Source organism: Malurus melanocephalus, unplaced genomic scaffold (assembly GCF_030028575.1).
Source record: "Malurus melanocephalus ecotype Western Australia unplaced genomic scaffold, MMel_1.1 scaffold_1, whole genome shotgun sequence".
NCBI lineage: Eukaryota > Metazoa > Chordata > Aves > Passeriformes > Maluridae > Malurus > Malurus melanocephalus.
Window position 1 is genome coordinate 8,857,541 of NW_026623233.1, and position 14,895 is coordinate 8,872,435.

Sequence of the window (14,895 nt, forward strand, 5' to 3'; positions counted from 1 at the left end):
CGTATCCAGCATTCCTCACAAGYAGTGAGTTTTTCAGATCACATTTTGTAGCACCGAGTTAACCCCACGCAAGGCCAGAGGAGTTTTGGCATATCTGAAGCCTGGCACTAATTCACAGACATGTAAGCTCTTACTTGGTTCTAAGCCCTTCCTGGAAAAGATATTCATGCCTGACCCCATTTCATTCTGCCTCTGTGCATGGTCCATTCAGTACAGAATTTGCTCCTGTATGTTTCCCAGTGCAGTGTGTGTGGTAGTGCTGAAGTAGAGACTCTACCTTACAAGTATCTGGTACTTCTGGTTATAGCTCTGTCATCAAACATTAAAAAGAAAAAAAAAAAAAAAAAAAAAAGTCTGACATGGTACAACTAAACCTGAATAAGATTCCACTGGACTAGAAGAAAAATGCACCTTAAATTCCAGAGATTCACTCTGCTTAAGAAAGTGAAGCCCATATTCAAGAGCATGCAGTAAAAGTTACCTCCAGGACTAGATTACCAACTCTGAAGGTGTTATCAGGAAACTTTAACAAGGACATTTTCCACTAGACTGTTACAAGAGACTGGTTACATTTAATACTGAAGCAGGCCTTAAAAGTAATTCAGCTTATTTTTTTTTCCCACTTTCAAACTCACAACTTTCTGGAATACTGTCACAGAATCAGGTGTCAAAACACACTAATCATCAGCCTGTTAAGTTTCACTTTTACTGAAACTATTTTTCTCAATTGCAACATTCCAAATTCCCCCAGGCACTTTTTATTCCCTGTCAAAAATCACAGAATCACCATTCAAAAACAGACAGGCATGAGTATTGATCTGAATAAAAATTAGGGTTTTTTACTCCCTCTCAGGCAATTTTGCTCAGCAGGCCTAAAAAAATAAATAGCCACGGGGATCTTATGCTATCTTGAAATCTAGTTCCTTCCAACTCTAAAGTGCAACACCAATTTCCCAAAGTCCATTGCAGGCACTATCCCACAGAGCACAGACCCTGGTTCTAGACATCAGTAAGGAGAGGGAAGGGGCATTAAGAGTTCCCCCAGCTTTAGACAGGGCTGAATTTATGACCACAACCTCCTTTCTAAGTCATCATCATCTCTGAAGCACTGTTCATCCAAACCTATCCTGCAGCAACTACCTGGAGCTCCTGCCTCCAAATACTGCACATGGTTAGTGGGAACTCTGGTATTCACAATGATCAACCAGAATCCTCCAAAAGCTGCTGGCTCTCAGTGTGCAGCAAAATTAATTATGTGGAACAATCTACAAACACAGGTTAAGACAAATATTTACAGAAATAAGAGTAGTGTTGGTCAACTCCTACCTTACACTTAGGGCAAGAAATGCTAACAGAGCACAAATGCGGTTCTTCAGGTATCTCAACAATTTGAAACTTGAATGAAATTGAAGTATGAAGCTTATATGAAACATCCACCAAAGTCTTAAACATCAAATATCTGCACAATAAATGTGACTACAAGTTTATAAAGAGGAATGGGCCACAGAATACTTGCRGAAATAGCTGATTGTCCCTCCTGCTTATCTTCCAGGGAATACTTTACACAAAAAACTCAGAACTTGTACATTATATTCTTGGAGGTAAAATGCAATTTCAGGAATTGAACTAATAGGTTTATGAACCAGTGCTACAGGGAGAGGTGGTCTGAAGGAAGTCTCTTAGGACCAGACTGGGTCAAGGCTACCATACTGAAAAGTTAAGACAGGGCACAAAATTTGCAGGAGCACAGCTCCTCTGACTTGAGCAGATCAGGTGTGTGTTTTCTAGGACCTTTACTGAACACTTGAAACAGGGCATAGTACAGTCTAATATCAACAATAATCACCTACAGAGCAAAATGGCTTTTGGGTTTGCCAAATTCTCAGCCACACTGAGCAGTACGGTCACTTTCATTAAGCACAGAAGACMTGAGAACGTTAAAAAAGGTTCTGTACCCATATCACCTAAAAGACAGACAACTGCTGTAGTTTCATAATTCTGTCACTATTTTTGCATACCTTCTGGGAAATAAGTAGCACTTSCCTTAGCTCCTTACAGTTTGTAGAACAAATACAATGTGCAACTACCTGCATGTACAACCTATTTCATGAAATCAATTATACTGTTAGGGACATCTAAAAAAAAAAAAAAAATCAAAGGAAGATAAGGAACTGGGCTGATCAGATCTGTTGAGGAGTAACAGGTCTCAGGGCTAGTATTCCTTGCGTCTCTCTTCTAAAATGTATTAAAAGCAGCTAAAAATAGGAAATRTTTTCCCAATATTAAGTTCGCCATGAGAGCAAATGCTACCATTTCACAGATATTCCACAAATAAAAACAGAAGGGAAAACAGCAAGTGCATTTATAAAGAGAAAAAGCAATGCTTCCAATGCAAGTCCTACCTTAAGCGCAGGTGCTTTGTGAAGAAGTTTTTGAGCACATCTTGTACCACTACAGAGTTTTCATGACTACAGACAGCACAAGGAATGAAAGCTGTGACCTCCGAAACACAACTGGCAAATGGCAACAACAGAAGAGGCGACCACTGGACTATGAAGAACCTCCGTTTGTTCTGGAAAACTTGGGGCAGCCACTGGGACAGATACAGTATTCAGAAAAGTACATTTTTTTCCAGGAAGAACAGTACTACTTTCTTGAAAAAAATTAGAGCAATTCTATTATACAACTGCACCTCSTCTCTTTTTTACTGACTATGAGTTATCTACAACAATGCAATCCCAACCAGTATATCTAACTTAAACATGGCTGTTTTGGAGAGGATGAATTGGCTTTATTTTTGTTTTAGATACTCACAACGCTCACATTGTGCTGCATTGTCAGAGCTCAATTTTCCAAGGTTGTGCTCATGTGCTCTGGAGCAGTCACCAGCCACATTCAAACCAGAATCTAAAAGCAACCGTAGGATGTCACACCCTCTGTCTCCTGCAAAATAGATCTAATTTTCCATTATAAACTGGTGATTGTTCCTGGGCAGGGGGAGGAGGGAGGGGCAGAGAGAGAGACTAAGAAAGGCAGCTTTTGTACTATCTACCAGATTTTTCTTCTATTTCTACCACCCTCCTTCCTACAATTCTACAAGCTGAACGACAGCCAGATAAATCAACGAAACTACTTTTCACTGAAATATGAAAACAAAGCATCTGAGAAGTTTCACGATATGATTCAAATTGTCTGGTAATTACACTGTTACCTTTAAGAACTCACTAACTGCTTTAAAATATACATCTTAGAAGATGCTAAGAGAAATAGCTTCCACAGTGTTGCACTGTAGTACTCAATGAAACAGGAAATGAGGAACAAAGAAAGGAATTTCATAGATTCCAGATGTACTCTAACACCAGCWGGGAAATACAAGCAAGAATCAACTAAAGCCTTGTAAAAAGCTACCAATAACTAACTGTTTTCTTCTAGAGTTCTTGAACAAAAGTAAGTAGCTGTAAACAATTTGTAAATAGAAATATTTTTAGAAGAAATTTGAAACAGTAATAAAAATAAACTTCTTCCTCTCCCTTCTATTTTTAAGGAGATTAAAACTTAGGCACCAGTTCATCTGGTTTTCTGAGTTGCTTTTCTTAAACATAAGAAATCTATATAAACAACCATAACRAAAGCACAACTGTAAAGAAAATATTTCCAAGTTGTCTGGTTTCCAACACTCAGAATATTAAAGACTCAAAAGCAAGGAAAATAAAAAAAACTAGTGAAGTTGATTTATACTACATGCCTTCTGTGCAACGAACTAAATGGAATTTAAATTCACAAATTGCTATAAAACAAGTTATCAGTCACTTAAAAAGTTTATTCCTACATCTATAAATTCAAAACAATAACCAGTCCAGGTTAAAAATCCTGGAAATAAAACTTCTTCACAAGTTCATACATCCTTCTGCTCCCTGCGTAACACAACATTTCCAATGTTTCATCTTCCTTTTTTTTGAAACACAAACTCAGGCCTTTCAATGCAAACTTCTTCTAAATGGATTTTGAAATCTCCTAGTAACAAGYTTAGAGACAAACATATAGACAAGTATATTTCCTCCTAAGTCACWGTAATATATGAAAAGAAAGCTTTAGCATGCAGAACACAGATCTGTGTTTCCCCCTCCTCCCTTTATCACAGAAATAGGTGTTCTTCCCAACTTCAAGACTGTTCAGTCCTTTGTTRTACATGGTAGAATTGAGACACTTCCTCTAATGTTCATCCACCTACTAGCAGCTTATAAAAGGACATTAATATTTATGCCAAATAAACAATGCATCAAATACTACSTGTTCAAACCTACCAGTCATTCTTAAATAAATGAAACCCTCTTATCATCACATCACACAAATCCATTTCAGTCAAAGGCAATGCAGTCACAGTTACACACCCCAGGAGACAGGGAGCAGTAAAATTCAGTTGTTGGGCTAATGAAGGGACCTTTATTTGGCCCCAGTGCTCCCTGAGAGGTAATAACAGGCAAACACACAAGTCTCTAGTCAAGTAGAAAAAAAATGGTAAGACTTCAGAGGTCTGGAATGAAAACTGAACAGCAGAAACATTAATCAGCCTCAGAAGTCAGGCAAGTCAGACCAGGCTGTAAGCCTTCAACATTTGTGTTCTTTCCTCAACACATCTCAAAAATACAGTTACACTACATTTTTTCGTGTTCAGGCAAAAGGGGAAAAAAAAAACCCCAAACCTCAAATGCCCCAAACTTTCCACAGAATATTTAAAGTGTTTTACAGCTGGCAATGATCCATTAAAATCTGAGAAAGGAAAATGGGGAAAATATTCCAGTTCTTCATCATTTGGAAGCTTCACATCTCATTTTGCAAAACTTTCACCCAGAAGCTCTCCTATAAGAAGGAAAACAACATGTGAAGTTTCAGGGAAGTTCCTTTCCCCTTGGCAGAGGTTAGGACTGGAGAGGAAGGAAATTAGAGTTGTTTTGTTTTTTACTCCAAAACAAAGCTTTTATTTGGGTCCTAAACCAGTCACCAGCCACTATACTGAAGAGATCAGACACTGCTAAAGAATAGACACTTCATAAGACTTAGTAAATGTCAGTAAAATCAGAAGGTAAGAAAGTGCAAGTCCATGATCAGCTTTTCAGTTTAATAAAATACAACCTGTTATTAACTCCAAGTTTGAGCTCTTCCTTGGTAACCACAAAATATATAAACCTCCAGTACTACAAAGTTTAAAAGCATAGCAATAAGATTTACTAATGCATGATTTAACTATTAATATGAGCCTGAGAAGCATTAATAGTCCACTGGCACACACAAATACTAACTTTTCTTTGACATATTTGGCTGAACACTTGTTGGTCTGATTGATATGAGCAACACAACTGTCAGATATTCACATGTTTTACAGCGTGCAGCAAAGTCTACAAGCCTGTCTTTATTCTGGGCTTTTTATCTCACATGGGCTAGCTGTAAGATTTATTCTTCGTTTGCAAAATTAATTGTAACAACATGAGAAGTATGAAGTACTCCTTAACAACCCAAAGAAGATTCTGCCTCATCCTTTCCCCTCCACCTCCTCCAAGAAAAAAAATTGCTACATGAGACACTCAAAGACTTAATTCAATTCACWGAAGTGCAATTACTGGCTTCAACGGAATTATTCATAATTTACATTCCTGTAATGGAGATCAGTCAGTGAAAAAGGAGAGAGGGAATTTTAACCTGTTGAATACTATCAAAGGTATTTTTGACAGGTGTTTTTAAATGTATTTTCTAATCTTGCTGTAGGCAACACCCTTCARTGTCGGCAAGAGAAGGTCTTCCTTAAATGGGAGCATCAGTGCAACAAATGACTTCATATTATAACAAAGTGTTTGACAAAATAACTGCGTAAGTAGAAATCTTGCTGTGATGCAACGAAAGGCGAGGGGGAGTTCTGTTTAAGCATAAACAAGATAATCAACATAGATGCCTCAGCTTTAAAAGACAAGTGTGTGATGGAGAAACGGGGCAGCATGTGTGACTATTAATACCAATTAAAACWCCTGAACTTTCACAAACAGCTAAGACTCCTGAACTGTGTGAGGTTCAAGTAGTTCTCAGRTGGAAGGTCAGAAATATAGATACATCAGTTTGTCAGATAATCCTCTTRCTGTTCTTGCTGGAGTTTTAACATTTATCCTCCAGAGCAGCTGACCAAGCTGGTGTGTATTGGCAGCTAACACACACAGCACCATCCAGAAAACCCATAGCAAGGAAAGGGAGCAGACTGAAGAGCATAGAAAGAGTCAGGCAACACCACGACACTGCCGTACACAGACATAAAAGTAAGGGAYGCGCCTGCTGTCCCCTCCAATTTCCCACACACACACACTCCCAGTCAAGCTCCTGGATACTTGTCCAGAGACAGCTCTGACATCCACCAGAGTGCACAGATTCGCCTCATTGAAATGGAAGAAAACTAAACCTGGAAAGAAAATTAAGTTGCATTCTTTGGGCCTACTTTGCAAATCGATTTGCAAATGGATTTTCTGTGAACAGAGAAGCATCAGTCAACAGAAGGTGTGCAAAGAGCATTTAAAGGCTGAGAGCAAGATGAGTAGGGAAGGGGAAACACAAGACCTGCCTTTTCAGCACCACCAAGCTACCAGTTTGGGTTAGCATGTCATGATGTCATGCTCTGGACTGCAACTATAAAACAGAAGCAAAGCAATGTGCAAAACAAAGAACAGCAGCAGGAAAAACAGACATAAAAACAGAACAAGATAAGCAAATACTGGCATCTAACTAAGCCAGCAATTTCAGAACTAAACTAAAATTTAACTAATGATAGTGAAGTAGTAAAAAAAAAAATTGAAAAAATATAAATCAGTCTGAAGAGTAATTCAAGGCAGTAAAAAGTTTTGAAAAGCATTTTCTGGAAAACTGTGAAGCTAGGACACTCAGCATTTACATGTCCTCATGTAAGAGCATTTRGTACTCTGATCAGCAGACAATCACCTCCATGAAGAGACAAGAAAATACTTCTTATGAGAGAGTGATTAAACAACAGTTTTTTCAAATGTACCAACTCCAGAAGACTAAAAAAACCTAGGAAGTTTGCTTCCTGACATCAGAGGCTCTGAGCAGATCTGTTTAACATATTTCACTCCTGTGAATTTACCACCACACAATCTAAAAACCAAAACACATCAGCTTCCACTCATATATGAATCCTTCTCTACTTAAAAGAAAGTAAAGCAATGGATGGAAGGCTACAGAATTAGGCTGGCAGCCCCAAACACAAGCATATTCCATKTCATCAAAACTACATTCACTGACGCATTTTCCACTGCTACCTCTGTTTCTTTCTCTCACTTGCAGAAATTATGCTTTGGTCTCCATTTTTGCTACAGTTATGGCTGTTCCTGACAGTCCACAAACCATGGCACTCTGCCTCTAGGAATAGCATTGGTCCCAGACCTCTTCCATTCAACACAAGCTGGTCAGAAGACAACCACCATCAAATGTAGCAATTTCAAATAATGAACCAGCAGTGACAAATTTGTATAATCTATTCTTCACCTTTCATAGCCAGTGGAACTCAAGCCTTAATTCACATTGCTACAGTCAATCAATAAGAAGATAAGCTGCCACTTTATTTTACCTGGGCAACATCAGTTTAAGCTGTACTTGCTAACTTTTTAATGTGACAAAAAGATCTCGAGAAGTCTTGAACATATTAAGGGTGAGATGCAAACAGCTTTTCTTCCTTCCTTTAYTTCTTGGTCCTCTAACTTGGAAACACCAGAAAAAAAAAAACATTGTTATCTTTAKAAGAAACATTTCACACTTCCTAAATAATCGTTTTCTGGTTTATGTGTATATATATATATATATATAAAGTGTGAGAGAGAGAAAGGTACCTGGGAAATGTTTTTTCATTCTAAAAATATCTATTCCACAACCTTTTGCCCCATTAAAATGGGAATAAATCCTTTTATAGTATTATGCAGTGAACATATATAGTCGTAGTTACTTCTACAAGTAACTACTTAAGGTACTAAATCCCAGCAGACAACATTAAAAGGGACATCTTCTCAAGACAAAATGGATTTCCCTGAACAGCCTTAGTATTATTAGACTTAAGGGAGACCTTAAATTTGTCAGGGACAAGGTAAGTTTCTCCTTAGSCTTGGAAACACAGAGACATCTCAAACATTTACCCTGTACCAAGTTTAATGGTGGAAGCCTGTAAATACCTTCTCTTGGCAATTGACCTGCTCAAACATCAGTAAACTAGCACTTAAGCAAATACTCAGCCCGAYTTCACCCAAGATGCTCAGTTTCATGAAGTTCAGCTGCTTTCACAATGTCGTAAACTCTGCATGAATTAGTAMAGAATGCACAGCGAGAATAAGAGGCAAAGAGATGGCACATCTACAGACCAACCATCCTCATCTTGTCAACTGGATGTAAACAAGGTCTCATAGTTTCTAGAAAATGGGCTGAGTTTAGRACAGGGTAAGTTGTGTGTGAAGCACCAACCTACATCAGGTAGGAGGCAAATTTTAGCACAAAAATTTCACTGCTTCATGAGTCTGAACACATTTAGCACTAATGACAGTCTAAAAGGTGGGAATTCCAGCAGCGTAATGTAAGACCTCAAAACCTTGTAACCACAAAATGGTCCTTTCTAAAGATTATAAAAGAAAACTTTGGAAGTTCATGAATATCTTAAATCCCTCACAGTGCACAAGTGTATTGTTACTATCTGTCAGGTCAACATAATGATGAGTAAAGGGTCAYCCTCACTATATTACAGCCCCAGTAAGTTCTTAGTGTGCAGTATCCTCCTGTCCCATTTATTACTCTAAAACKATCAGAGAGACAGAGCTACAACAAGCTCTACCACTGCTACAAAAAATATTATTTTAAAGCAGAGCCTAATGCCCCTAAGTATAAGAGTGCTAGATTTCAGCAACATGAAAAGCTTGTTGAAGTGAAAATTCACAAATGAGCTGTTTCTTTAGATTTTTCAAGTATAAACAACTTCACAAAGTAAAATCTGGCAGCAAGYTCTAGCCAGCATACAGCTTTCAACAGCAGAAATGCTGAACATGAGCTTTTATTTTTTCAACAGAAAGCTTAATAGTTGATGCCATTTAAGGACAAAAAAGTAGCAATTAAATACAGCATATTTATTAAATATTAACAGTGCAACAAAAGTCATGTTGTCAAGCAGAAGGACTCTCTTTGTAGTTTTTCCAGCCAATCATCAGCCATAGAGCCTTATGTTGTTTCCTCTCAGGTTTTGAAACACTGACTCATGGAAATATCAGCACTGCACACTTCCTCAAAGTGGCAATCTTATAGGAAGTGTTTGTTTAGTCTTACATGACACATTGTTTTGTTTATGTATTAGGGATTCCGGTAAAAATAATTTTCAGTTAAAGAGAAAAAAAAAGACATAAGCACAACAGTTTCAGTTATGGGAAGCCAAAATAAATCAATTTCAACTAGACATCCGAACAGCRCATTCATTAACACAAGTATTACTTTTTTTCTTTTTAGTGCATGTTACTTCCTTGCAACACGAGCAGAAGTTGCCAGGCGTTAAGTTCTTCCAATTCAGCTAATCACAGAAAAAACTGGACAAGAGGTAGCACCATAACAATTCCTCTTAACACTGGTATCCACATCAACAGAGCTCACCCTGCTGCCCCACAACACCAACATCTCAATAAGACATCTTTTGGAGACGTCACACCATTGCCAATTCAAACCAACAAGACAAAGACACAGGTTCCTACAAAGCTCAACTGTTWCAAAACTTCAACATTTTCAAATTAAAAAAAGGAGACAGATGGCTCAAGCCAAATCCAAGCATGACTAGAAACAACACTCCTCAGAACATRGAAGCATTTAGGAGATCCAGGATGTAATCACCCATCTAGCTAAATATAGCTGATTCATGAGTCTCAAAAGRACAAGTTCTAGGAGCAGAAGAAAATGCTTTAATTTACCTGCAGCTTCTTGGAAATACAGGACAGCCAGCCATAGMAGTACATTACAGCAGGGCAGTCAAACATCTCTAGGCTACAGATGCTTTGCACAGCCAGAAGCCTCCCAACTGCATCAGCCTCCCCACTAAAGAAGGCATCCCAATATGGGCGTCCACACCATGTTTGCACTGATTCCTCAAACCATCAATCCTACATTTCATCCAATTTATACCAAGGCACACCTGCACATCAGCGTCCCCATTCATGATTTGCCAGCACAGGTGCTACAGAGAAGGAAACATTTTACCAGATCAAGCACAGAATATTTAAAAGGCAGAGATCAGTCACAGCTTGGCCAAGAAACAAGCTACCAAAGAATAGAAATGACCATTTCTACAGCATGATAAATCAAAGCAAATCAAGGTGGGAAATGACTTATCTCTTAACCCATTAAAATATTCAAAACCTCTTGTCACTAGAGAAGAGAGAAACCTACATGATAWCCATGAATGGGAACTGCTAAAGGACAAATTTACTCTTGGGAATTGCTGAAAAAAGTAGTGTCTCTCCAATGTTCACCATCTTTTCAGTGGTGCCCAGCAACAGGATGAGGAGTAACGGCCATAAACAGAAACACAGTAAGATCCGCCTCAATATGAGGAAGAACTTCTTTACACTGTGGGTGGCAGAGCACTTGTTGCCCAGAAAGGTTATGGAGTCTCCCTCTCTGAAGATATACAGGAATATGTCCAGGTGGGTTTTAATAACCCTTGCTAGGTGACTCTGCCTTGGCAGAAGGTTTGCAATAGGTGATCTCCACGGATCCCTTCCAACCCTAACAATTCTGCGAGTCTATGACCTCCCTTTAGATCCAGTCACAGGAKGTTTGGCAGGGACCCTACAAATTTCCACATACAAATTCTTCAAGACGGGGATTGCTTTACGACGCCTGTCTGATTAGGAACACTCGCTCAACCCTTAAAAGCAATCCTGTCGCTTCCCATTTTTCTGACAAATGTCCCAGTCAGCCACAGAAAGGAGTGTGACTTTTRAACACGAGTGGCAGAAAGTGGCGCTGCCGCCACGACGCCTCGGCCACGGGCAGACGGAAGCGCTCGGCTCCGCCCCCTGCCGGGCAGCGGCGGAACAGCGGGGCAGCGCCGGGCATTGTCCTCAAGCTCCTCCGGGAAACACCTTCCGCTCCGGAGGCACGAGCGGAGCACCGGAGAGCCCGGGATGCACGGGGCTTTTCCGACTCTTAGCTTTCCAGGCTAAAATCCAGCTGCAGTTGGATCCTTGCTGCAGTTCTGCAGCAATCAAGTGCTTAGCTCTGACAGGGGTTCCGCTCCGATAACTGAAGTCAGCAGGAGGATTAACTTTAGTCCGCGACATAATGAGATTGATCTCAAGGCTTTTGCTACTGTTATTATTTTCGATCTCTTTTGTAATTCAAAGAAATTCCCACAYACTTGTGACTTCAATCATTTAGGCATAACATCATCATGGTTTTCTTCTCAAAATACCGCACCTAGTCAAACACAAACACCCTACCCAAAGTCATCACCCTCTAAGCGAGATCTGTTCTTACCCCTTCTACTAAAAAGCACCAGATAGAAACAACTTGCAATAGACAACACAGTCGCACGGTGCCTGGAATTCTCCCTTGTGAARCGACCTTTTCTATTTTCCCCTCCCCTCTTTGAAAAGAGAGAGAGGAAGTGTCTGACCATACTCTGTAGTCTTACTGAATCTGTTTTCTGGCTGTATGCAAGAACACAAAATGAATATATAATTCTTAGTTTCTATGATAAAATTTTAACTCTTAATACCTGCTATCACTGAACTACCTGCGCACAATTAACGAGGAAACGATCGTAACCAACGATCTCTTTGAAATGTTAATGCCACTATCCAATAATGAGATTTCGAACGTAATCTCACGTTTCAGTATTATCTAACACGACAATTGGTGGCTGCAAAATTGCTTCCGAACGCAGGGACATGCAAAGGGAGATTTTTCAAGGGTTTTATGAGGAAGCCACACGCYCTGGGTACCCACTGGTGTGAGCCCGGTGCTGAACTTCGCCACTTCCACCGCAGCTCGCAGCCCCCGCGCCCCAGCCCGGGGAGGAGAACCTCTCCCTCGGTATGCGGGACTGATTGTCTTACGGAAACGAGGGATTTCCCTCTCAGCCAGCACACTCAGAACTCGACCAGGGAGAGTTTAATCCGCTCGCTGACATCTGTCGCTTACTTTCTAATAATGTGGTTTGGAACTCGCTCAACAGCAAGAAGAGCGAATCTCCAAAAGAGCGAGTCGGAGGAAGCCGTGAGGAAGCGGCAGCAGCCCCTGGCTGTCCCCCTCGCCGAGGAAAGGGGCTGAGACAGCGGCTTCTGCACACAGCCGCTTCTGGGCCGGTTTCGCACCAGCTTTGTCAGTGACACATAGTGCTCGGACTCGGTGACCGCCTTCAAACTTTCAGAGGCTAGCTTAGCAACAAAAATGAAAAAGGGGAAAAAAAAGACCGAAAACCACCCTAACAAGAAAAAAATACCACCCAAAAGCAAACCAAAACAAAAACCCGCGAAATCCGCCCAATATCCTGCGCAGCCCGGACTCACGCCGGCGCCGTTCGCCAGCCGGACGCAGCGCGCTGCCTGCCCGTCCCCGCGGCCCCGGCCGCCTCGCAGGCACGGACCGCCCGCCCCGCACGGCCCCGCGGAGCCCCCCCGGACCGCGGGCACCGCCCGGCCCGCCGCCCCCAGCGCTCCCCCGGCGGGACACGGAGCGCAGGGCAACGCGAACGGGCGCTCGGCGCCTCGCCGCGCTCCGCTCCGCTCCGCTCCACCGGGGGCTCCCTGCCCGCTGCCCCGCGCCCTCACCGATTTTAATCCTGACGCTCTGGAAGACCCGCAGCCCCTCTTCCTCCACCGCCATGGTGGTGGTGGTGCCGCCGCTGCGCCTGACGCTCAGCAGTGCTAGAGCCCCGCCGCCGCGGAGGCGCGGGGACCGAGCAGAAGGAGGCAGGCGAGATGCTCCGCCGGACGGGAAGGAGGGAAGRCGGCCGGACAGCTCGGGACGCGCCGCTACCGGGCTGGAGCGAGCGAGGGACGCGGCAGCCGCGCAGCCCAGCGGAGCGCAGCGCCCGCCTCTCCCCCCGCGGCCGGCAGCGCCCGCCCCGCCGCCGCCCCCTCATTGGCCAGCGGGCGGCGGCCGCAGCGCTGATTGGCCCGGTGCCCGGCGCGGGGGGGACAGCGCGCGGGGGAGCGCGGCAACAGCTGGAGCGCGGCCCCGACAGTGCCCGCCCGGCCGAGCGCTGCCCCGCTCCCGSACCCGCATCCGCACCCGGACCCGCCGGGATCCCCGACCAGGCAGCGCGGACAGGGCGAGGGCTGACTAACTCCGTGGCCCCGCTCCATTGCCGGGCCGGACCAGCTGCCGGGAGCAGCCGTTGGCGTCACGGCGAAAGGGAGGGAGGGAGGGAGGGAGGGAGGGATGTGCAAGTCCTGCTTCCCACACAGCCATAAAGAGAGGGCACTAGCGATGCCCCAGGTTGAAAGCCATTCATTATAGTGAGGATAAGAAGTCCCGCATTAAATAAGCAAACCCGTTTGGGCGCTGGGAGCAGGCCAGTCTGTCTCCTGGCTCCATTTGATCAGCGGCAAAGCTGGCTCTACCTGATTGCACGGGGAGAGCATGGAATTCAGATTTCAGACTTGCGTGATTACACGCTAAACAGCAAGAAATAGGACCTGTGTCAGTATTCAGTGCCAAACTTTGTGTCTTGTAAAGTCAGTAATTGAAATACTCCTTCCCCAAAGGTCTGGCAAATGCAGACGACRAAGTTCAGGAGGTCTACAGATTACATTATTCCAAAAACAAAAAATCAAATTTCCTTTCGTGCAATCACAATCCCCCCAAAGACACTTGGAATATCCCTATGCAGAACAGGCCAGGTACATCACAGTCCAATGTGTCTGAGAAGCCCTTTCTCAAGCCTTCAGACAAAAAAAAAAGAAAAATTAAATGCTTCCCCTTTCTAGATCTAATTTCAGGAGGCACAAGAAATGCAAGCACACTAAGGACAATCYGTACATATGTTAAGAAGCTAGTAATAAAAGACAGCAAGAAATCAGAAGGCAAATCAATCACACGCAGTATGAACTCTGTACCAAAGAAATTGTGCGTAAGAGCCTAGTGAATACTGGCGAGCCGTGCATCATTGCTTGAATCATGGAAGGTACAACATAATAAATGCCTTTCATTACCAAAAAAAAAAAAAAAAAAAAAAAAAAAAAAAAAAAAAAAAAAAAAAAAAAAAAAAAAAAAAAACCCCCCCCCAAAAAAAAAAACCAAACCAAAAAGGTAAAAAGTGAGATAAAAAGCTGGGAAGGAGCTCCAACAGCAGAGGAAGTCAGCTTGTAGGAAAGCCTGAGACATCTGAGTTTTCCCACACAGGTATGGGCCTAACTGAAGGAAACTGCCAAGCTCACTGCCAAAAAAGGAAGCAATGAGTTATCTTAAGGAGCTGCCTGACTTWCTGTGTCTTCCTTGTCTGCATAGCCAAGTGACATATGTAATTTGATAAAAATACTTTTATAGCACAGGACTCTAAAGAGATTATAAAGTACAGGCTTCCATTTACCAAAATCCATGCCATAATTCCTTCCTYGCTGTAATATGCCCAATGTCCTCTGTAATCTCATTATACTCATTCCACCATTTCCTTCCATAATGCTCCCAGCTCTCTGCAATACTTAGCTCCTCTGCCCACTGGTCCTTTGCATTCCCCATGATGCCTTCAGTGCTCCCTGCCCTAATAACCTTTAGCATTTTCTGCACCATAACCCAAATTTCACCATTGACAATACTTCTGATTCCCTTATTTTTGTCTCACCTTTCAGCTGGACAAGAGGCGGCACAAGTAGCAGTCTG

The 14,895-nt window shown here is 42.4% G+C and overlaps 1 protein-coding gene across 1 annotated transcript in view; it reads right to left on the bottom strand.

Moving 5' to 3' along the window:
• RASA3 (RAS p21 protein activator 3) overlaps positions 1 to 13,104 on the bottom strand; it is a 128,639-nt gene extending 115,535 nt beyond the window's left edge. Inside the window, exon 1 of the mRNA XM_057363698.1 lies at positions 12,843 to 13,104. Within this exon, the coding sequence (XP_057219681.1) occupies positions 12,843 to 12,897 (55 nt within the window). The 5' untranslated portion in view covers positions 12,898 to 13,104. The remainder of the gene's footprint in view (positions 1 to 12,842) is intronic.
• Between the last annotated feature and the right edge of the window lie 1,791 nt (positions 13,105 to 14,895).